Below are 24137 nucleotides of genomic sequence, written 5' to 3' on the forward strand. Positions count from 1 at the left end.
AAAGCACACAGGTTCTCCTGAGTTGGGTCCACGCAGGTTCTGGCAGGTGGGCGCCCAGCCCAGAGCGAGGCTTCTCGGCTTCCCATTGGGCGGGGTGCTGCGCCGGAGGCTCCGCCCTCTGTGATGGGGCGGGGCTAGCGCAGCGCAGGCCGGAGCCAAGGAGTTTTCCATGGTGGTGGCCTGCCCCTTCTCCTCTCCCCTCCCCAGCAATGGCGCCTTATCTCTCCAGTGGGTCCCCACCTTCTCCGGGGTTCCCTCTGCCATGGCTTTCCACTCCCCAGCCCTTAGTGTACCGCTTCCCCTGCCCGCGGAGCACAGCTCTCTAGACTCTTAGGCTGTCTCCATCCCGCCAACCCAAGGCCTCTCCCAGGGACTGACCTCAGGAGTCTAGGTCTCAGCACCCAGCCCCCATCCGAGGTTCTCAGGCTGTGGTGTCTGCACCAGTGGTTCAGATGATCTGTGCTTCTCTCATTCTATTTTCGGTTCTCATACCTGCTGCTGCACTTTCCTTGGTGTCTTGGAGATCCCTCTGACTCTGCTGATCTTTCCTTAGGTTAGGTGGCTTCCCGGGGTGTGGGTTGCCTTTCTCCTTCACAGCTCCCTCTCAGGAATGCTTGTCCTGTCCTGATTCCTTTTCTCTCCTTTTTTCTTTTGTTCTACCTGGTTATGTCAAGAGTTTCTCGCCCTTTTTTGAGGTTTAAGTTCTTCTGCCAGTGTTCATTTGATGTCCTGTACGAGTTGTTTTACATGTAGATTTTTTTTGTTTTGATGTGTTTGTGGGAGAGGGTGAGTGTGTCCTCTTACTCTTCCGCCATCTTGCCTCTTGAAATCTGCTTTTATTTTATTAGCACTGTCTTTAGAAGAATCAGCATTTTAAATTTTGATGAAGTCTGGTTTATCAATTATTTTTGAATTTTATAGATTGTGTCTTTTGTGTCCTATTTAAGAAATTTTTGGGAGTTCCTGTTGTGGCACAGGGGAAATGAATCCGACTAGGAACCATGAGGTTTCGGGTTTGCTCACGTGGGTTAAAGGATCCATTGTTGCTGTGAGCTGTGGTATAGGTTGCAGATGCAGCCCTTATCTGGTGTGGCTTTGGCTCTGGCGTAGGCCGGCAGCAGCAGCTCCGATTAGACCCCTAGCCTGGGAACCTCCATATGCTGTGGGTGCAGCCCTAAAAGGTCAAAAGACAAAAAAAAAAAAAAAAAAAAAGAAAAAAAAAAAGAAATTTTTGCCTGTATCCCAGATTGCTAAGATTTTATCTTATCTAGAAGTTTCATAGTTTAAACAATTAAATTTGTGTCTGTGACCCATTTCAAATTAATTTCTGTCTCTGATGTGTCGTAAGGATTGGCTCACTTTTTTTTTTTTTTGCGTGTGGTAATCCAGTTGTTCTAGCATCATTTCAAAAAGATTATTCTTTCCCAAATGAATTGCTTGACAATTCATTATTTTTTAAAATGATTATTTTTTAAAAGAGGGAGTTAATGTAACCTAAGGGATGAATGGCAATGTGCTAGGAGCCTAGCTGGAAAGATAGGACTTGGAAGAAGAATAGATGCTTATTCTTCTGAAGAAGAAAAGAGGAAAGGTATAGATACACTTTTAGGTATTTACCTGCTTACTGAGTGAGTAGGAAGGGACTAAGTGCAAAGGTAAGTGACTTAAAACCTTCTGACTTCTGTTTTTTCTGAACTAGAAAGCAAAGTTATCTGCTAAGAGTAGGTGGGCAGTGAGGTCAAATAGCATCCCAGATTGACTAGGATATATGAAAGGAATGACCTGACTTCTAAATTCAGCCTGCTGGCAGGATCAGGTGATGTTCTTCAGTGGCTTTCAGAAGCCCAGGAGTAGACATAGTTCTGTGGATGGCTTTCCTTCTGTGTAGTGTGATAGAAATAAAGAAAAGAAGAGGAAAGGAAAGAAAAGAAAAAACATTAGTGTTGTAGAAAAAACATTGTTTGATGTGATGTCTTCTGGGTCATAGATCTTATCCAGGGAGATGAAAGGTTAATGTTTGTTGTGGGTTAAATTGTGTCCCCCTGGATGATGTTGAAGTCCTAACCTCTTGTATGGAGGAGTGTGATCTTATTTGGAAATAGGGTCTCTGCAGATGATCGAGTTAATGAAGTCATTAGGGTGGGCCCTAATCCTTGTAAGAAGGGCAAGGTTGGACCTAGGCACAGACACCTACGGAGGGAAGACAACGCGAAGACAAGGAGGACACCATCTACAAGCCGTGGAGTGCCTGGGGCTGCGAGGAGCTAGGGGAGAGGCTGGGACAGATCCTTCCTTGAAAGCTCTCAGAAGGAAACAACCCTGAAGGCACTTGCCAAAACTGTGAGACAATACATTTCTGTCATTTAAGCCTTTGAGGCTTTATTACGGCAGCCCTAGGGAATTAATTCCATGCCCTAGAAGAAACTTTGGGTTTGGTGTGATGACATGTATGTGTGATATACATGGTTCATGCTGTCATGGAGCATGTGGTCAGGTGGAGGAAGCAAATATTAAGTCAAGAAAAACATAAACACACCAAAATAGGTTTCTGATATTTTGTCTGCTATCAGTGAAAAAAGGTCCTTTGAGAGAAATTAGCAAGGGAGAATATAATCTAGGTGGGAAGCATTCAGGAAAATGTACTCTGTGGAAAACGCTGAGAACATGGGTTGGAATAAATGTTAGGTGAAGCTTTCAGAATGGTGATGCGGATTCCTAGGATGTGTGATTAGCCTGGGTACAAGCTTTGAGGTGGGCATGTTTGAAAAAAAATAAAGTCAGTAGGTTGGAGTACAGTGTGTGGGGGGACAAATGGGAGGAGTTGGCCTGGGAGTCAGGGGCCAGATCAGGGGGGCTTATCGTCTACATAAGCTGTCTCTGCTTTAGCTCAATAGGAAGACAGAGAAAGGTTTTACACATGGCAAATGCAAGGTGCAACTTCAGTTTCCTAAAGGTCGTTTTGATGGCTCCATGTAAAAATGCCATAGGAGACCAGTTAAGGGCATTTAATTAGTCAGTTGACAGATGGTGATGCCTCGAATTGCATGGTAGTCATGGAGGTGGAGAGGAGTAGATGGTGTGAGTTCTATGTTGGAGGCAGAATTGGTGAGATTTGATGACTGATTCAGTGTCGGAGGTGGTGAGGGAAGGAAGGTGTCTGACCATGTCTGAGATTGTTCTGGAAATTGCATGGGGTGATTACATGCTACTTGCCTGTTCCATGGTGTTCTGAGGTGGAGCTTCAGCTGATGCTAGAATAGCCCCGGGGGACCAGAGACTTCTAGGAAACAGCATCCTCCAGAGGGAGAGCCCAACAGTTCATCAGAACATGGAGGAGGAAGGTGTGGGGAGGATAGAAGGGTGAAGGAAGTGGGATTCTGGAGGGCACAGTGGAGCGAGTAGGGATGGAGGCCAAGGAAGTTGGCTGGAGAAGAGGAGATCAGAGCCAGATGAGGTGAAAGAATGGATGTCTGGCTATACCTTGGCTCCAGGTAGGAAAGCGGTCCTTGGGAGTCTGAGCCTTAGTAGACTCATGCTCCCTTGATCATTCCCCCAAACTCATGTCTTCCACACTTTCTGTATTGATTGATTGTTTGCTTTGCAGCTCTTCTGTGAGTCTTCCACAGATCTGTGATCTCAGTCACATCGTGGATTTCCTGAAGTTGAAAAGCACAAGGCCACAGAAGTGATAGATACATTTATTTTATTTTGTTTTATTAAAGTATAGTTGATTTACAATCAAATTGTGCCAATTTCTGCTGTATAGCAAAGTGACCCAGTCATACATACATATATACATACACATTCCCTTTCTTGTATTATCTTCCATTATGTTCTGTCCCAAGAGACTGGATATAGTTCCCTGTGCTGTACAGCAGCACCTCACTGCTTATCTGTTCTAAATGTAATAGTTTGCGTCTTCTAACCCCAAACTCCCTGTCCATCCACTCCCTTCCCCCTCCCCCTTAGCAATCATAAGTCTGTTTAGAGATATATTTTATTGAGGTGAAAACATGAGGGATGGAGGGATGGAAGAACTAGTTCTTGTCCTGGCTCTTCCGTTCTCTAGTGAGGAGCCCTATCTCTACCATCTCTACTAGTTTCTCCCCCCACCCCCGACCCAGTGCCGTGGCATGTGGAAGTTCCCAGGGATTGGGCCTGCACCACAACAGCGACCTAAATCACTGCAGTGACAATGCCAGATCATTAATCTGCTGTGCCACAAGGGAACTTTGACCATCTCTAGTTTTAAATGTCTTCTTCCTTTCTATGGGTCTAACAGCCCCATAAGTGTACATTCTACAAAGGACATTTCGCCGGAATTGCTTCATCTGGCCCCACAACAAGCCTCCATGATAGGTAGCACTGGTGGTGTACAACCTGTTTTCTAGGTCAGAGAACTCACGTTTGGAAAAAAAGCAAAGCAGGTGCCTCACAGAAAAGTCCAGATCAGAACTAGGTTGTCTGATTCTGAGTTCTATATTCTTTATATCATATGAGATAGAGGTTCTGTAAAGCTCAAAACACATTGTAAACAGTCAAGCACTCCTGACCTTCAGTACCTGAAAGTGAGAGTTCTCACACGAATTCTTTGTAGATCCCAAGTTGCCCAGCATGTTCTCAGTGGGGAGCTGTGATGCTCATGTGGATGGATTACAGGGCTCTGCTCGAGCTCTTTCGGAAGCTCTGTTTTCCCTAAATAGATTGTAGCTGCACTCTGTTGGGCTGGGACGTACCTTAATTCTTTTGTCTGCAGGAGTCATGTAAGTTGGGTTGCTGCCATTTATGATCTGTATGAATTTGGGAAAGTCATTTATTCCACCTGAGCTTCATGTGCTTTACTTTTAAAATGGGAGAATGATATCTGCCTGGGGTTTCTTTTTTGCAAGGTGAGATTGAAAACAACTTTTTTTCCCCCATCTTTTTAGGGCTGCACCCTTAGCATATGGAAGTTCCCAGGCTAGGGTTCGAATTGGAGCTACAGCTGCCAGCCTAAGCCACAGCCATAGCAATGCCAGATATAAGCTGTGTCTGTGACTTACACCATAGCTCACGGCAATGCTGGATCCTTAACCCATTGAGGAAGGCCAGGGATCGATCCCACATCCTCATGGATTCTAGTCAGGTTCGTTAACCACTGGGCCACAATAGGAACTCCTGAAAACAACTATTGAAAACACTTTGCCAGCTATATAAGGGAGGCTTACAGTTCCCTGTACACTCTAGACATTAAAAAAAGTTTTATTTAATTATAGTTAATTTACAAGATTGTGATCAATTATGCTGTACCACAAAGTGACCCAGTCCCATACATATAGACATATCCATTCTCTTTCAGATTCTTCTCCCACATAGATTATCACAGACTACTGGGTAGAGTTCTCTGTGCTCTATAGCAGTTCCCTGCTACCCAATCATTCCATATACCTCAGTGTGTATATGCCAGTCCCAAACCCCTAATCTACCCCTCCACCCCTCCACCTGTCCCTTTTGGTAACTATAAGTTTTTCAAAATCTGTGAGTCTATTTCTGTTCTGCAAATAAGTTATTTGTATCCTTTTTTTTTTTTAAGATTCCACATATAGGTGATATCATATGATGTTTGTCTTTCACTGTCTGACTTCACTTAGTATGATAGTTTCTAGGTCTATCCATGTTGCTGCAAGTGGCATTATTTCATTCTTTTTTAATGGATGAGTAGTATTCCATTATATATATATGTATCACATCTTCTTTATCCATTCCTCTGTTGATGGACATTCAGGTTGCTTCCATGTCTTGGCTATTGTAAATAGTGCTGCAGTGAACATTGGGGTACATATATCCTTTTGAATCTAGGCATTTGTTAAATGGATGTACACTGACAATGCGAGGAAGCTTACATAACATCCTTCGAGGCCATTAGGGCTGTTCCCACAGTGGGAATTCAGTTTGCAAGTGGCACTCAAGAAGTGTATTTTAATGGTGGGACATCATGTTCAAAGTCGGACCTTTAATTTATTGGACTGCTCAGTGGAGCAAGCAGATGTTCTTGTTCTTGAAAGGTTCACTGGTTCATGCAGGTCCCTATGTCTCAAGGGCTACATATAGAGTGACTGTCCCCTGCTCTCAGCCGTCTCTGTGCTGATTGGTTCAGCTATGAGGAGCTTACTCTTGGTCTTTGTGGTCCTTGTCTTGCTCTTCTATGTTCCACCAGGTAAAATGGAATCTCCTTCCTGTGAAGTCCATGATCACTTAAGGGAAAGAGGGTGTGAGGTCCTATAGGGGTGAGAGGGAAGCTGGACTTGGATGGAGGAAGTGGAAACAGAGAGGGATGTGAGCAGAGATGGAGTCGTTGGCTCCAGGGAATGGAGATAGGGTGCTAAGGGCCCATAAGAGTTTTAAAGAAGAAATTGGTTCTGGATTTTGGTCTGGGGAATCTGTGGAGGTTGGGGGGAAGGTTGGACAGATGATATTGGCAGAAGTGGGGGCACAGTAAAAGTATGAGGCCTTTAGAGGACAGCTCAGATTTTGGGGTGGGAGGGGAGATGTTTCTTTAGGACTCTTAGGACTTGCCCTCCCAAGTCAGTTATCTGGATTATTTTTGCACACATTTAGAAACCAAGGCAAATTGGATGATGAGCAGAATCAACAAACAGAGCTAATTGTTCAAAAGTATTAGCTTAAAGCATGATGAGGTCCTATGGAACATAAGATTGAGGGGTCAGAATTTATGTCCTCTGGACAGAAACCAGCAACTCGATACTACTGAGAAGGGTCCGCTTAGGCCACTCAGGCAGAGGATCCCAAACTTTGCTTGCAGTTTGCTGAAGTCTGCAGAAAGCTTTTACCCTTTGCCCCAGAGCTTCCTCCTCTCAAGTTATCCCATAAGGGCCAAAGGTGAAGCGTTCAAAAGATAGATGGAGGATTGCACTGAGATTTCTGCTGCTGTTCCAGAGGGCAGGGTCTCTGGGCATATGCTGTCTCCACTGGCCTCCTTTGTCCCCAGAGAGGTGCTCCAGGATGAATGGGCATGTGAAAGGCAAATTGCTTGCCAGTGGCCTTTGGTCCTACCACATTTGTTATCCTCACACCATGAAGCTCTGTGGGCCAACTGGGTGATGAGGCTGCTAAGGCTACACAAGAGTGGAGAATTCAGTGCACTCAGGGCCACCCTCATCCTTTTAAATTGTTTCCCTACCACTCCTCCTCAGCCCTTCAGCTGCCAGAAGCACTCATGTCTTAAAGTTAGGAAAATTCTGGCAATTGACTTAAATATGTCTTTCAGACCCTTTCACACTTGTTATCCCATAGGATGCTTTCAAGGACCCTGTGATGAGACCTCAGCAGGGAAGGGATAGACAGAAGGTAGTTCATGCAGGGCTAGAACCATGGGCTTCTGTAATTCTCTGTCAGGGATCCTTCCCTGCTTCAGGGACACTTTGATGATCTCAGACTTCCTTGCTGCCATCCTAAACCCTGGATGCCTCCTGGGTGCACTCTGAGGTCTAAATGTTTTTTCCATGGTAGATGGTCTCAAGTGAATCTGCTGGTTCCCGTTACGTGTCCCGACTTGATGAATGATTCATGTGAGTGGGAACCATGGGGATGAATGACTTACAGTGGAGTCTCTGGAAAATAAGAACAACAGAAAAAGGGGGAACACAGCCATAATATGACTGGGGTCTTTGGATCCTGTCCAATTTACCATTAAAAAGTTGCCAACTGTAGCCTTCAATCCAGTTTATCCATGGCTTTATGACCCTGCAAGCACTGTGCATTTACTTCTGTTTTTGTTGGCAGTTAGAAGTGGACAGAACATTTACATCAGAAGATTATTAAATACATGCTGGCGAATGAAAGGTGTTTGCAGGACCGTATGTAAAAAAAATGAAATATTTCATATTTTCTGTGGTCTTCATCAGCTGTGCTGCATTGACGCATCGAGTATGCCTGTACTGACTGGGAAATAGTTGTATCTGAGGCTTCTTCTGCCTTCCTCTGGGCACCTTCTCAAGATGTACCATCCCATTAAAACAATGGCTTTAACCTATCAATGTTTCCGCGTCTGCTGTGTTTTTCTCTTTATTTAGAGGTTTGCATTGTCTCTCTCATGGGAATAATCTCTTAGGAGTCGTTTTCTTTTTGTTAATGTATACCTATTGAAACCTTCCTAAAAACATTTTTTGAAAGTATACCATACAGTCAGAAAAGAGTACAGGTCATAAGCGAACATCTTAATGAATTTCGCAAATATAGCACATCCACGTAACCTGAACTCAGAGGAAAACGAAGAATGTTATATTATCCCAGTCACTACCAGTCACTGTGCCACAAAAGTCAATCTCTAACCTGACTCCTAATAGTGTAAGTCCTGGCGCCTGATTTTGAACTTTATATAAATGGAATCATACAGTAAGTCCTTCTAATCCCCATTATGACATTTATTCTTACTCTTTGATCTAATTGTAATTTATTCAGTGTTACATTAGGGAATAGACTGCAATTTATTTGAATACATTAATGTAGGTGGTCATTTGTGTAATTTTCAGTTTGAGGCTCTTTTAAATAGTGCTGTGATGAACATTCTTGGATGTGTTTTTTTGAGGCTTATATGCAAGCATTTCTGTGGTATATACCCAGGAATGGCATTGCCAGTTACAAACTATGCATAGAATCAGTAGATACTGCCAAATTGTTTTCCAAATTGACTGGACCATTTACACGTCCACCCACAATGTGTCTGAGAGTTCTTGTCGTATCACGTCCTTTTCCACAGCTAGTATTTTCTGCGCGCCTCCTCTGCCTCACTGCTCCAAGTCTGGGAGGTGTATAGTAATGGTACCAAGTGATTTAATTTGCATTTCACTGATGGCTAATGAAGCTGAGCTCCTCTTTGCTTGTTTATTGGCGATTTAGATATGCTTTCTGGGTGATGTACTGTTCAAGGGTTTCATCTATTTTTTTCTGCTGGATTGTCTAACTTTTTCTACTTGGGAATCTCCTAAGGAACACTCATTATTGGACATTGGAAATTATTAATAAAGTAAAATTCGTATTAGAAATATTTAAGTTTAAGGATGGAGTATGTTGTAGTTTATGAGGCACAGTTACAGAAACTTTGTGCTGTTTAGTGTGGCCAGGCCAGAAAAATGTTTTAGTTCTAGGTATTATTAAATTTCATTAGCCTAAGTAAGATAAACCACTCAAGTTAATAATGATTCAACCTCCTCCTTTTTTGAGTAGGTTTTAGGAGGAATTAAATCAATGAGAGAGAAGAGGTGCTGCCACTCTGATGGGGAGAGGAAGAATAAACTTGCTCCCAATTAACAAACTCCTGGAAGGGAGCATTATCAGAGCTTGGAGCTGTAAACAAACATTGCTGTCATGGGTGAAGCTCCCAGCCTGTGCAGGTTACATCCTAAGAGGGAACTAGACTCTTTTAGCTCTTGTAAGAAAAGGACAAAGGTTGCCCAGCCAAGTCATCTTTCAGTGTCATTAACATCATTTCTGCTGTCAGCTACATTCATCTTGAGTGTGTCCTGCTTAGGTGGGGAGAATAAATAGTACAGGTGGCACCTTCCTTATCTTCCGCAACCTATACACAGGGCCTTTTCTTCTTCTCCTCCTTCTCTTCCTCCTTCCCCTTCCCCTCTTCCCATTCCTCTTCTCCTCCTCCTTTTCATGTTTGCTCTTGTTTGCATATTTCATCTATATGTGTTTGTGCAATAGGCTGGACTTCATTTTTCTGACTTGACAGCCATCTGTGCTGTGTGAGTTTCCTCAGGCCTCTGAAGGATGACCTGAAGTCGTGCTGGGTCTTTCCTCCTTACCTTGGCTATCTCAGATCACACCTTTACTGCTGAGAGACCTTTGATGTGTCTCGTGTTACCTCCCTGCCAGCTCTTTTCTGCTTTTCTTATTGGGAGTCTGCCATTGGAAATTTGACTGAAAGGTGGGATTTTCCCTTTATAGCTACCATTGGGGTTATTGCTGTCCTGTTCATTCTGATGCCTCTCAGTATTTTGGGGAGCAAATGAAAGAGCTACCACATTCCCTGTAGACTTCACCGAGTCTGACTTGTGCGATGATCCATTCTGAGATAGGGTAAATACTACTGTTTTGTATATATTTTTTAATCCCCTAAGCATCAAATCAATGCTGCTCATGGTCTCAGGTCTCACAGAGTCTTTTTCTTTTGGTAGCTATGTTTTAAAATTAAATTTATTTAAATTAAAAAAAACCAGTTCACTCATTTCTCCCACCCTCCCTACCTCCAATCTCTTGCAACCACCAGTCTGTTCTCTGAATAAATTAGCTTGCTTTTTTTTTTTTTAAGATTGCACATATGAGAGATTATACAAGATTTGTCTTTCTCTATCTGATTTATTGTGCTTTGTATAATGCCCTGGAGGTCTCTCCATATCGTCACAAATGACAATATTTTGGTCTTTTTTATGCCAAACTAATATTTCATTATATATATATACACACATACACACCCATATATATATATATACACACACACACACACACATATATATATATACACACACACACACACACCCATACACACACACACCCATACACACACCCATACACACACACACCCATACACACACACACACACACACACACACACACACACACACACACATACATTTTCTTTATCCACTAATCCACTGGTGGATACTTAGGTTGTTTCTTTATCTTGGCAATTGTAAATAATGCTGCAGTAAACATGGCGGTACATATATATTTTTGAATTAGTGTTTTTGTTTTCTTCTGATTGGTGTTCAGAAGTGGAATTGCTGGAGCATAGTTCTACTGTTAATTTTTTCAGGAACCTCTATACTGTTTTCCTTAGTGGTTGTGCCAAGTTACATTCCCATTAATAGTTCTCAAGGGTTCCCTTTTCTCCACATCCTTGTCAGAACTTTTTATTTATTCTCTCTCTCTCTTTTTTTTTTTTTTGGTTTTTAGGGCTAGGGGTCAAATTAGAGCCACAGCTGCCGGCCTATACCACAGCCACAGCAATGCAGGATCTGAGTCACATCTGCCACCTACACCACAGCTCACGGCAACGCTGGATCCTTAACCCACTGAGTGAGGCCAGGGATCGAACCTGCAATCTCACGGTTCCTAGTGGGATTCATTTCCGCTGTGCCATGATGGGAACTCCCTATTCTCTTTTTCATAGTAGTCATTTTAACAGATGTGAGGTGATATCTTGTGTTTTCTGATTTGCATTTCCTTGATGATTAATGACGCTGAGGTTATAATGGCTGTAGGCCATTTATGTGTCTTTTTGGAGAAAGGTCTACCCATGTAAAAATTGTGTTGTTTATTTTTTGCTTTTGAGTTGTATAAGTGATTTTTTTTTTCGTCTTTTGTCCTTTTTTTAGGGCCGCGTCCCTGGCATATGGAGGTTCCCAGGCTACGGGTCTAATTGGAGCTATCGCTGCCAGCCTATGCCAGAGCCACAGCAACACCAGATCCAAGCCGCGTCTGTGACTTACACCACAGCTCATGGCAATGCCGGATCCTTAACCCACTGAGTGAGGCCAGGGATCGAACCCGAAACCTCACGGTTCCTAGTCAGATTGGATTCCGCTGCGCCACAATGGGAACTAAGTTCTTGATATGTTTTGGATATTAGCTCCTATCAGATAGAATTTGCAGTTATTTTCTCCTATTCAGTATATGTTCCCTCTTCATTTGTTGATGGTTTCCTTTGCTGTTCGAAAGCTTTTTAATTTTCTATCATAAAGAAGTCCTGGGGTTCCCATCGTGTCACAGGGGAAACGAATCTGACTAGTATCCATGAGGATGTGGGTTTGATCCCTGGCCTTGCTCAGTGGGTCAGTGATCCAGTGTTGCTGTGAGCTGTGGTTGTAGGTTGCAGACGTGGCTCAGATCCCCTGTTGCTGTAGTGGTTGTGTTGGTCTGTAGCTGTAGTTCCAATTCAGCTCCTAGCCTGGGAACTTCCATATGCCACAGGTGCAGCACTAAAAAGCAAAAAAAAAAAAAAAAAAAAAAAGTCCCACTTGTTTATTTTTGCTTTGCTTTTGGTGTCAGATTCAAAAAGTCATGGCCAAGACCTATATCAAACAACTTACTGCCTATGTTTACTTCTAAGTTTTATGGTTTCAAGTCTTGCATTAAAGTCTTTAATCCATTTTGAGTTAATTATTATGTATGGGGTAAGGTAGCAGTTTAGCATTATTCTTTTGCATGTGGCTGTTTTTCCCAACACCATTAATTGAAGAGACCATCCTCTCCCTAGTGAACATTCTCAGCTCTGTTGTCATAAATTAATACACCTTGTATGTATGGCTTTATTTTTGGGCTTTATATTGTTTCATTGATCTGTGTTTCTTTTTGTGTGTGTCAGTACTATAATCTTTTAGTTACTATAGCTTTGTAATATAGTTTAAAACCTAGGAGTTTAATGCCTCCAACTTTGTTCTTTTTCTCTCAAGGTTGCTATTTAGGGTCTTTTATGGTTCCATATACATTTTAGGCTGGATTTCTTGGTCTAGAATATAGACATTTTAACAGTATTAATTCTTCTAAACCATAAGAACAGAATATATTTCCATTTATTTGTGTCTTCTTAAATCTCTTTCATATATCTTGTAGTTTTCAGGAGTTCCCTGGTGGCTCAGCTGGTTAAGGATCTGGCATTGTCACTATTTTGCTTGGTTACGGCTGTGATATGAATTCTATCCCTTCGTGGGGAACTGACTATTCTGTGGGCATGGCCAAAAAAATCTTGTAGTTTTCAATATTCAGGTCTTTCACCTCCTTAGCTAAGTTTATTCCTAGGCATTTTATTTTATTTATTTTATTTTATTTTATTTTATTTATTTTATTTTTGGTCTTTTTGCCATTTCTTGGGCTGCTCCTGCGGCATATGGAGGTTCCCAGGCTAGGGGTCCAATCGGATCTGTAGCTGCCAGCCTATGCCAGAGCCACAGCAACGCGGGATCTGAGCCACGTCTGCAACCTACACCATAGCTCACGGCAATGCCGGATCGTTAACCCACTGAGCAAGGCCAGGGATCGAACCCGCAACCTCATCTTTCCTAGTGGGATTCGTTAACCACTGCGCCACGATGGGAACTCATTTTATTTTTTTGATGCAACTATAAATGGTTTCTTTTTAGAGTTTCTCTTCCTGATAGTTGATTAGCAGTATAAAGATGCACAACAGACTTTTGTGTATTGATTTTGTCACTTGTAACTTTACTGAATTTCTTAGTTTTAACAGTTTTTTTGACAGACTCTTTGGAGTTTTCTATATATGCTATTATGTAAAACTGCAAAGAGTGGCAGTTTTACTTCTTCCCTCACAATTTGGATACTTTTTATTTCTTTTTCTTATATAATTACTCTGGCTAGTATTTTAAATATTATGTTGAGTGAAAGTGGTAAGTGTGGGTGTCCTTTTGTCTTGTTTCTGATCTTAGAGGAAAAACCTTTAGGTTTTTACCATTGAGTATAATGTTAGTTGTGAACTTGTCATAATGGCATTTATTATGTTGAGGTATGTTCCCTTTGTACCCAGTTTATTGAGAGGTGTTTTTTTTTTAAATCATAAATGGATGTTGAATTTCATCAAATGCTTTTTCTGCATCTATTGAGATGACCATATGATTCCCTTTTGAAAACATCATTTACTGCTGTTTCCTGAAATATCTTTCTGCATAGGACTTGGGCAGATATTAATGTGGTATGGAAGGAAAGGAAATACCATTCTATTGAATCTACCTCCCTCTCTCCTTTCAAGAATCTTTACAAAACTTTTTGCCCTTTCGTCCCTTTCTCTACACACATCTGAACTTATGCTAATAGGTTCAGGACAATATCAGCCCTCCAACTCTGCATGAAGAACTTATTTCTATAGATGTAAAAAAATACATCAACCAATCCATCTAAATTTTTGGATGCATTTCAAAGTAAGTTACGAACATTGGTACACTTGTCCTTAAGAATTTAGAATGACATCATTAATTAGAGTTCAATAGGTTTTTGTTTTGTTTTGTTTTTTTAAGGGTCGCATCTGCGGCATATGGAAGTTCCCAGGCTAGGGGTCGAATCATAGCTGCCAGCCTGTGCCACAGCAACAGCAACACGGGATCCAAGCTGCATATGTGACCTACACCACAGCTAATGGCAATGCCAGATCCTTTCTCCACCGAGCAAGGCCAGAGATCACACCCATGTCCTCATGGATGCTAGTCAGGTTCGTTAACTGCTGAGCCACAGTGGGAACTCCCAATAGATTCTTTTTATATTAAAAATTTTATGTACACTGCAATGCACAGATCTTAAATGTGCCGTTCAGAGAGCTTTGACAAACATATACAACCATGTAATCTGAACCTTATCAAGCCATCAAACATTTATATCATCCAGAAAGTTCCTTCATGTGTTTTTCCAGTTGATATTTGCCACCAACTTTCTATTTCCTATTTATTTATTTGTTTGTTTGTTTATTTATTTATTTATTTATCTTTTTAGGGTCACACCCATGGCATATGGAAGTTCCTAGGCTGGGGGTTGAATCAGCCACAACAAAACAGGATCTGAGCTGCACACGAGACCTATGCCCCAACTTGCAGCAATACTAGATCATTAACTTACTGAGCGAGGCCAGAGATGGAACCCTCATCCTAAAGGATACTAGTTGGGTTTGTTTCCACTGTGCCATGATGGGGACTCTAAAGTCTTAAATTTATATAGTGATAATTATGCAACTTGTTTTTTTTGTTGTTGTTGTTCATTTAAAAATTCTACACTCTTTGCATTTCCATATCAGTTTTAGAGTCAATTTGTCAGTTTCTACAAAAACTCTGCTGGGACTATGATGGGATTGCATTGAATCTACAGGTCTTTTAGAAAGAATTGAACCTTAATAATATCGAGCCTTCCAATTAATGTTCAGCATAGTGTATCTGTTGATTTAGGTCTTCTTTTATTTCTGCAGTGAGCTTTTTGCAAAGAAATCTTTCAACTCTTTTCTGTTCCTATTCCTCCGATTCCTCTTATTTCACATCCTCATCAGATTTGCTATTGTCAACATTCTGGATTTTGGCCATTCTAATAGAAGTGCAGTGTTTTGATTTGCAGTTATCCAATGACATGTGATGTGAGACAGATTTTCATGTGTTTATTTGCTATTTCCACTTCTGTGGAGGTTTCTGGGCCATTTTGTAATTGGGTTGTCCCTTTTCTTATTGCTGAGGGTTTTCCCTCCCCCTTTACTGAGATACTGTTGACATATAACATTGTATAAACTGGTGATTTGGAGCACATACATATCACAAAATAATTACACAGTAGGATTGGTTAACATCTCTATCACTCACATGATTACCGTTTTGTGTGTATGTGTGTGTGCATGTGGTAAGAGCATTTAATATCTATTCTCTTAGCAACTTTCAAGTATATAATACAGTATTGTTATCTATAGTCATCATGGGTAGGTCCCCAGAATTTAATCATTTTATAATTGGAAGTTTGTATACCTTGATGGACATCTCCCCATAACCCCATTCCTCAGCCGCTAGCAACCACTCCTTTACTGTTTTGATGAGTTTGTGTTATATATATTCCACATATATGTAAATGACGTCATAAAATATATGCTTTTCTTTGTCAGAAAGGTTTCACTTAGAATAATGTCCTTGATGTCCATCCATGCTGTTGCCAATGGCAGGATTTTCCTCTTTCTCATGGTTGAATAATTTCCCATTATATACATATGCCACATCTTCTTTACTGACTGGCCTGTAGATAGACACTTAGGTTGTTTCCATATCTTGACTGTTGTGAACTATGCTGCAATAAACACTGGAGTGCAGATATCACTTTGAGATTCTGATTTCATTTCATGTATATGTGCATATGAAGGGGGGGAGGGAGAGAAGTGGGATTGATGGATCATATGGTAGTTTGTATTTTTAATTTTTGAAAGAACCTCCATACTGTTTTTCATGGTGGCACTACCAATTTACCTTCCTATCAAAAGTGCACAAGATTTTTATTTTTTCCATATCCTTGCTAACACTTATCTTCTCTCTTTTTTATAATAGCCATTGTCACAGGTATGAGGTGGTATCTCACTGTGATTTTGATTTGCATTTCCCTAGTGATTAGTGATATTGAGCATCTTATATACCTGTTGGCCATTTGTGTGTCTTCTTTGGAAAAATGTTTATTCAGAACCTCTGCCCATTGGCCCTGTTGGCCATCTGTATGTCTTCTTTGGAGAATGTCTGTTTAGATCTTCTGCTCTTTTTTTGGTGGGGTTTGTTTTTTTGGTATTGAGCTGCAGGAGGTGTTTATAAATTTTGGAGATTAATCCCTTGTCAGTTGCTTAATTTGCAAATATTTTCTCCTATTCTGAGGGTTATCTTTTCATTTTGTTTAGGGTTTAAGTTTAATTAGGTCCTGTTTGTTTATTTTTGTTTTTATTATAATTACTCTAGGACGTGGCTCTGAGAAGATATTGCAGTCATTTATGTTGGAGAGTGTTTGGTCTGTTTTTCTCTAAGAGTTTTATAGTATCTGGTATTCCATTTAGGACTTTAATCCATTTTGAGTTTATTTTTGTATATAATGTTAGGAAGTGTTCTAATTTCATTCTTTTATGTGTAGCTGTCCAGTTTTCCCAGCACCACTTATTGTCTTTTCTCCATTGTATATTCATGCCTCCTTTGTCATAGATTAGTTGACTGTAGGTACATGGGTTTAATTCTGGGCTCTCTATCCTGTTCCACTGATCTATATTTATTTTTTTTTCTTTTCTTTGATGTATATTTCTGTTTTTGTGCAGGTATCATGTGGTTTTGATGACTGTTGCTTTGTAGTATAGTCTGAAGTCAGGGAGCCTGATTCCTCCAACTCCATTTTTCTTTTTCAGGATGGCTTTGGCTATTCTGGGTCGTTTATGCTTCCAAACAAACTTTAAAATATCTTATTCTAATTCTGTAAAAATGTCACAGGAAATTTGATAGGGATTGAATTAAATCTGTATATTTCCATGAATAGTATGACAATATTGATTCTTCCAATCCAAGAGCATGATATGTCTTTCCACCTGTTTGTGTCATCTTTGATTTCTTTCATCAGCTTCTTAATAGTTTTCAGAGTATAGGTCTTTTGTATCTTTAGGTAGGTTTATTCCTAAGTATTTTATACTTTTTGATGTGATGGTAAATGGGATTGTTTCCCTAATTTCTCTTTCTGATCTTTTGTTGTTAAAATATAGAAATGCAGTTAATTTCTGTGTGTTAATTTTGTATCCTGCGACTTTTCAAAATTCATTGATGAGATCTAACAGTTTTCTGATAGCATCTTTAGGATTTTCTAGGTATAGTATTATGTCATCTGCAAAGAGTGATGGTTTTGATTCTTCCGTTCTAATTTAGATTCCTTTTATTTCTTTTTCTTCTCTGATTGCCATAGCTAGGACTTCCAAAACTACGTCAAATAGTAGTGGTGAGAGCAGTCATCCTTGTCTTCTTGTTCGTGATCTCAGCAGGAATTCTTTCAACTTTTCACCATTGACAATGATGTTAGCTCTGGGTTTGTCATATATGGCCTTTATGGTGTTGAGGTAGGTTCCATCTATGCCCACTTTCTGGAGGTTTTTTTTAAAAATCAGAAATCATTGTTGGATTTTGTCAAAAGCTTTTTCTGCATCTATTGAGAGGATCACATTGTTTTTATTCTTCAGTTTGTTAATGTGGTATATCACACTGATTGATTTGCAGATATTGAATAATCCTTGCATCCCTGGGATAAATCCCATTTGATCATGATGTATGGTCCTATTAAGGTGTTGTTAGATTTGGATTGCTAGTATTTTGTTGAGGATTTTTGTGTCTATGTTCATCAGTGGTATTGGCCTATACTTTTCTTTTTTTGTGGAGTCTTTGTCTGGTTTTGGTATCAGGATGATGGTGGCCTCATAGCACGAGTTTGGGAGTGTCCCTTCCTCTGCAATTTTTTGGAATAGTTTCAGAAGGATAGGTGTGAGCTCTTCTCTAAATGTTGGATAGAGTTTGCCTGTGAAGCTATCTGGTCCTGGACTTTTGTTCGTTGGAAGTTTTTAAATCACATTTTCAACTTCAGTACTTGTGATTGGTCCATTAATCTTTTCTATTTCATCTTGGTTTGGTCTTGGAAGACTGTACTTTTCTAAGAATTTGTCCATTTCTTTTAGGTTGTCCATTTTATTGGCATGTAGTTGCTTGTAGTAGTCTCTTATGATCCTTTGTATTTCTATGATGTCCATTGTAACTTCTTCATTTCTAATTTTATTGATTTGAGTCCTCTCATTTTTTTCTTGATGAATCTGGCTAAATGTTTATCAATTTTGTTGATCTTTTCAAAGAACCAGCTTTAATTTCACTGATCTTTTCTATGGTTTTCTTTTTTTTTTCTTTTTTTCTTTTTTTTGTCTTTTGTCTTTTGTCTTTTGGTCTTTTTGTTGTTGTTGTTGCTATTTCTTGGGCCGCTCCCGCGGCATATGGAGGTTCCCAGGCTAGGGGTTGAATCGGAGCTGTAGCCACCGGCCTACGCCAGAGCCACAGCAACGCAGGATCTGAGCCGCGTCTGCAACCTACACCACAGCTCACGGCAACGCCGGATTGTTAACCCACTGAGCAAGGGCAGGGACCGAACCCGCAACCTCATGGTTCCTAGTCGGATTCGTTAACCACTGCGCCACGATGGGAACTCCTATGGTTTTCTTTGTTTCTATTTCATTGATTTCTGCTCTGACCTTTATGATTTCTTCCCTTCTGCTAACTCTAGGTCTGGCCTGTTCTCTCTCAAGCTGCTTTAGATGTAAAGTTAGCTTGTTTATTCGAGCTTTTTCTTATTTCCTGAGGGGGGCTTGTATTGCTATAAACTTTCCTCTTAGAATGGCTTTTGCTGCATCCCATAGGTTTTGGAGTGTCGTATCTTCATTGTCATTTGCTGTTAGGTGTTTTTTAATTTCCTCTTTGATTTCTTCAGTGATCCCTTGGTTGTTTGGTAGCATGTTGTTGAGTCTCCACGTGTTTGTGTTATTGCAGTTTTTTTCTTGTTGTTGATTTCCACGCGTATAGCATTGTGGTCAGAAAAGATGCTTGATATGGTTTCAATTTTCTTAAAGTTATTGAAGCTTGATTTGTGGCCCAGAATGTGATCAATCCTAGAGAATGTTCCATGTGTACTTTTAAAGAACGTGTATGCTGCTGCTTTTGGATGAAATGTTCTGTAAACATTTATTAAGTCCATCTGCTCTAATGTGTCATTTAGGACGTGGGTTTCCTTGTTGATTTTCTGTCTGGATGATCTGTCCATTGCTGTAAGTGTGGTGTTAAAGTCCCCACTATTACTGTGTTATTGTCCATTTCTCCTTTTAAAGTTGTTGGCAGTTTCCTTATATATTGAGGTGATCCTATGTTGGGTGCAAAGATACTTAAAACTGTTATATATTCTTCTTGGAGAGATCTTTTGACTATTATGTAATGTTATTCTTTGTCTCTTATAATAGTCTTGATTTTAAGGTCTATTTTTTCTGATATGAGTATTGCTACCCCAGCTTTCTTTTGATTCCCATTTACATGGAATATTTTCTTTCATCCTCTTACTTTCAATTTGCATGTGTCCGTAGAATTGATGTGGGTCTCTTGAAGATAGCATATATATTGATCTTGTTTTTGTATCCGTCCAGCCAGTCTATGTCTTTTGGATGGGGCATTTAGTCCATTAACATTTAAGGTAATTATTGATATGTATATTCTCATTGCCATTTTATAAAGTTTTTTGGATTTATTTTTGTTGGTCTTTTCTTCCCTTCTTCTTTCCTCTTGTGGTTTGATGACTATCTTTGGTGTTGTATTTGAGTTGCTTTTTCTTATCTGTATGTATCTACTGTAGATTTTTGGTTTGAAGTTACTCTGAAGTTTTGATATAGGAGTCTAAATGTATACAAGATTATTGTAAGTTGTTGGTCTCTTAATTGCAAGTGCATCTCCAGTGTCCTGCATTTGTACCCTCCTCTCCTCACGATTTCTGATTCTGGTAGCATATCTGAGTGTGGATGATTTCCTACCTTTACTATATGTATACCTTTACTGGTGAGCTTTGGCAGTTGTAATATTTTTGTTTCTAGTTGTGGCCTTTTCTTTTTCACTTAGAGAAGTTCCTTTAGTGTTTGTTATAAAGCTGGTTTAGTGGTGTTGAATTTTCTTAGCTTCTGTTTGTCTGTAAAGCTTTTGATTTCTCCTTCAAATCTGAATGAGAGCCTTGCTGGTTAGAGTAATCTTGGTTGGAGGTTTTTTCCTTTCATCACTTTAAGTATATCATACTACTCCCTTCTGGCCTGCAGAGTTTCTGCTGAAAAATCTGCTGATAACTTTATTGGGGTTTATTTTTATGTTATTTGTTTCTTTTCCCTAGCTGCTTTCAAGATTTTCTCTTTGTCTTTAATTTTGATCAGTTTGATTAATATGTGTCTTGGGGTGTTCCTCCTTGGGTTTATTTTATATAGTACTCTTTGTAACTTTCTGGATTTGAGTGAGTGATTACTTTATCTTATTAGGGAAGCTTTGGGCTATTATCTCATCAAAAATTTTCTCTGGACCTTTCTCTCTTTCTTCTCCTTCTGGCATCCCTACAATATGGATGTTGGTGCATTTTACATCATCCTGGTGTTGTCTTAGGCTGTCTTCATTTCTTTTCAATCTTTTTTCTATTTTCTGTTCCACATAAGTGATTTCCACTAGTCTGTCTTCCACCTTGCTTATTCATTCTTCTGCCTCTTGTATTCTGCTATTGGTTGCTTCTAATGAATTTTTTATTTCAGTAGTTGTATTTTGCATCTCTGCTTGATTAATCCTTAAATCTTGTATTTCTTTGCTTAGTGTTTCTTGTAATTTATCAGTCTTTGTCTCCAGTTTATTTCCAATGTTTTGAATCATCTTCACTATTGTCAGCCTAAAGCCTTTTTCATGGAGGTTGATAATCTCCAGATCACTTAGCTGTTTTTCTGGGTTTTTTTCTTTCTCCCTTATCTGAGTTATAGTTCTCTGCTTTTTCATTTTTATAGGTTTTTGGTATGGTCTCCTTTTTGCAAACAATAGAGTTGTAGCCTCTCTTGCTTCTGATATCTGCTCCCCTTCTCATTTGTTTATTTTTACTTATATTGCTTGTGTATTGACTGTGTCATGTATAAAAAAATCATTACCAAGACCAACATCAAGCAACTTCCCCCTATGTTTTATTCTAGAAGTTTTATTTCCTACATTTATATTTGTAATCCGTTTTGAGTTAATTTTTTCTTGTGTGAATGGTGTAAGGCAGGAGCATAGTTTCATCATTTTGTTTGTAGTTATCCAGTTTCCCTGGTACTGTTTACTGAAGAGCCCACTTTCCCTTTTGACTATTATGGGCTCCCTCGTCAAATATTAGTTGACCATAAATGCAAGGGTTCATTTCTGGGCTTTCAATTCTGTCCAATTAGTCTATGTGTCTGTTTTTATGCAAATATCATACTATTTGGATTACTATAGCTGTGTAGTATAGTTTGGAATCATGAGTTGTGCTGCCTTCAGCTCTGTTCTTTCTCCAGGTTGCTTTGGTGATTTGGGATTTTTTTTTCTTTTTTTTAATTTATTTTTTCCCACTGTATAGCAAGGGTATCAAGTTATCCTTACATGTTTACATTTTTTTCCCCACCCTTTGTTCTGTTGCAGCATGAGTATCTAGACAAAGTTCTCAATGCTACTCAACAGGACCTCCTTGTAAATCTATTCTAAATTGTGTCTGATAACCCCAAGCTCCCACTCCCTCCCATTCTCTCCCTCTCCCATCAGGCAGCCACAAGTCTATTTTCCAAGTCCATGATTTTCTTTTCTGAGGAGATGTTCATTTGTGCTGGATATTAGATTCCAGTTATAAGTGATATCATATGGTATTTGTCGTTGTCTTTCTGGCTCATTTCACTCCGTATGAGATTCTCTAGTTCCATCCATGTTGCTGCAAATGGCATTATGTCCTTCTTTTTTATGGCTGAGTAGTATTCCATTGTGTATATACACCACATCTTCCAAACCCAGTCATCTGTTGATGGACATTTGGGTTGTTTCCATGTCCTGGCTATTGTGAATAGTGCTGCAATGAACATGCGGGTGCATGTGTCTCTTTTAAGTAGAGTTTTGTCTGGATATATGCCCAAGAGTGGGATTGCAGGGCCATATGAAAGTTCTATGTATATATTTCTAAGGTATCTCCAAACTGTTCTCCATAGTGGCTGTACCAGTTTACATTCCCACCAACAGTGCAGGAGGGTTCCCTTTTCTCCACAGCCCCTCCAGCACTTGTTATTTGTGGATTTCTTAATGATGGCCATTCTGACTGGTGTGAGTTGGTATCTCATGGTAGTTTTGATTTTCATTTCTCTAATAATCGGTGATGTTGAGCATTTTTTCATGTGCTTGTTGGCCATCTGTATATCTTCCTTGGAGAATAGTCTATTCAGGTCTTTTGCCCATTTTTCCATTGGTTGATTGGCTTTTTTGCTGTTGAGTTGTATAAGTTGCTTATACATTCTGGAGATTAAGCCCTTGTCCGTTGCATAGTTTGGAACTATTTTCTCCCATTCTGTAAGTTGTCTTTTTTTTTTTTTTTTGGTCTTTTTGCTATTTCTTTGGGCCGCTCCCGTGGCATATGGAGGTTCCCAGGCTAGGGGTCGAATCGGAGCTTAGCCACCGGCCTACGCCAGAGCCACAGCAACGTGGGATCCGAGCCGCGTCTGCAACCTACACCACAGCTCAATGGCAATGCCAGATCCTTAACCCACTGAGCAAGGCCAGGGATAGAACCCACAACCTCATGCTTCCTAGTCGGATTCGTTAACCACTGTGCCACGGCAGGAACTCCTGCAAGTTGTCTTTTTGTTTTCTTTTGGGTTTCAGGGATATTTTTTGATTTCATACAAATTTTAGAATTTTTCCATTTTATGTGGAAAATGACATTGAGAATTTGTTAGTGATTAAATCAAATGTATAGTTTACTTTGGGTAGTATGGACATTTTAACAATATTAATTCTTCCTATCCATGAACATGGAATATTTTTCCATTTATTTGTGTCTTATTTAGTTTCTTTCCTCAAGTCTTATAGTTTTCAGTGTTCAGGTTTTTTATGTCATTGGTTAACTTTTTTCTTACATATTTTATTTTTTGCAATGGCATTATAAATTGAATTGTTTATTTTTTCAGATATTTGTATTGTTAGTGTACAGAAATAACTGCTTTCTGTATGTTGATTTTGTATCCTGTAACTTCACTGAATTTTTTAATTAGTTCTGATCATTTTTGTTGGAGTCCTTAGAATTTTTATAGATAAGATCATGTCCTCTGTAAACAGATATGGTTTTACTTCTTCCTTTTTGATTTGGATGACTTATTTATTTTTCTTGCCTAATTGATCTGAATAGGACTTTCAGTACTATGTGGAACAGGAGTGGTGAGATGGAGCACCTTGTCTTGTTTTTGATCTTAGAGGAAAAAGTTTCAGTCTTTTACCATTGAGTATGATGTTAGCTATAGGCTTGTCCTATATTGCTTTTATTATGTTGAAGTACATGCCTTCTGTACCAATTTGTTGATTGTCTTTTTTAATCATGATAAGATGTTGTACTTTATCAAATGCCTTTTTGGCAACTCTTGAGATGATCATTTGGTTTTTACCATTTGTTCTGTTAATGTGGTGTATCACATTTATTGATTGGCATATTTATTTTTTAATTTTTTCTTATTTTTATGGCCATACCTGTGGCATATGAAAGTTTCTGGGCTAGGGGTGGAATAGGAGCTGTGGCTGCTGGCCTATGCCACAGCCAATGCAACACCGGATCTGAGCTGCATCTGTGACCTGCACCATAGCTTGTGGCAATGCTGGGTCCTTAACTCACTGAGCAAGGCCAGGAATCGAACCTGCATCTTCATGGACACTGTGTTGGGTTCTTAACCTGCTGAACCACAAGAGGAGCTCCTTTTTTAATGTTTATTGAACCATCCCTGCACCCTGGGGATAAAGTCTATTTAATCATGGTTTATGATCCTGTATTGTGCTGTTCAATTTGGTTTGCTA

At 39.8% G+C, this 24137-nt stretch overlaps 2 protein-coding genes across 6 annotated transcripts in view; both read left to right on the plus strand.

Moving 5' to 3' along the window:
• Positions 1–24137, plus strand: part of GLRA3 (glycine receptor alpha 3) — a 483419-nt gene that overhangs the window by 16974 nt on the left and 442308 nt on the right. Inside the window, exon 1 of one of the 5 annotated variants that reach the window (XM_021074182.1) lies at positions 1207–3491. The exons of 3 other annotated variants lie outside the window; for them this stretch is intronic. In XM_021074182.1, coding sequence (XP_020929841.1) covers positions 3467–3491 — 25 coding nt within the window. In that variant the 5' untranslated portion in view covers positions 1207–3466. Of the gene's footprint in view, positions 1–1206; positions 3492–24137 lie in introns of those variants that run through there. One more of the 5 variants, XM_021074186.1, reaches the window with a different exon arrangement.
• On the plus strand, positions 6054–8032 carry DEFB135 (defensin beta 135). The gene is made up of 2 exons (XM_021074191.1): positions 6054–6196; positions 7783–8032. The coding sequence occupies exons 1-2, from the start codon at positions 6139–6141 to the stop codon at positions 7950–7952; spliced, it is 228 nt and encodes a 75-aa protein (XP_020929850.1). The 5' UTR covers positions 6054–6138; the 3' UTR covers positions 7953–8032.

Source organism: Sus scrofa, chromosome 14 (assembly GCF_000003025.6).
Source record: "Sus scrofa isolate TJ Tabasco breed Duroc chromosome 14, Sscrofa11.1, whole genome shotgun sequence".
NCBI classification, from domain to species: Eukaryota; Metazoa; Chordata; class Mammalia; order Artiodactyla; family Suidae; genus Sus; species Sus scrofa.

Bases quoted from the DNA above. Each gene is read 5' to 3' on its own strand.
- DEFB135 (XM_021074191.1), top strand. From the start codon at position 6,139: ATGAGGAGCTTACTCTTGGTCTTTGTGGTCCTTGTCTTGCTCTTCTAT. The intron at 6,197-7,782 runs GTAAAATGGAAT...TTTTGTTGGCAG, and splicing joins GCTCTTCTATGTTCCACCAG to TTAGAAGTGGACAGAACATT.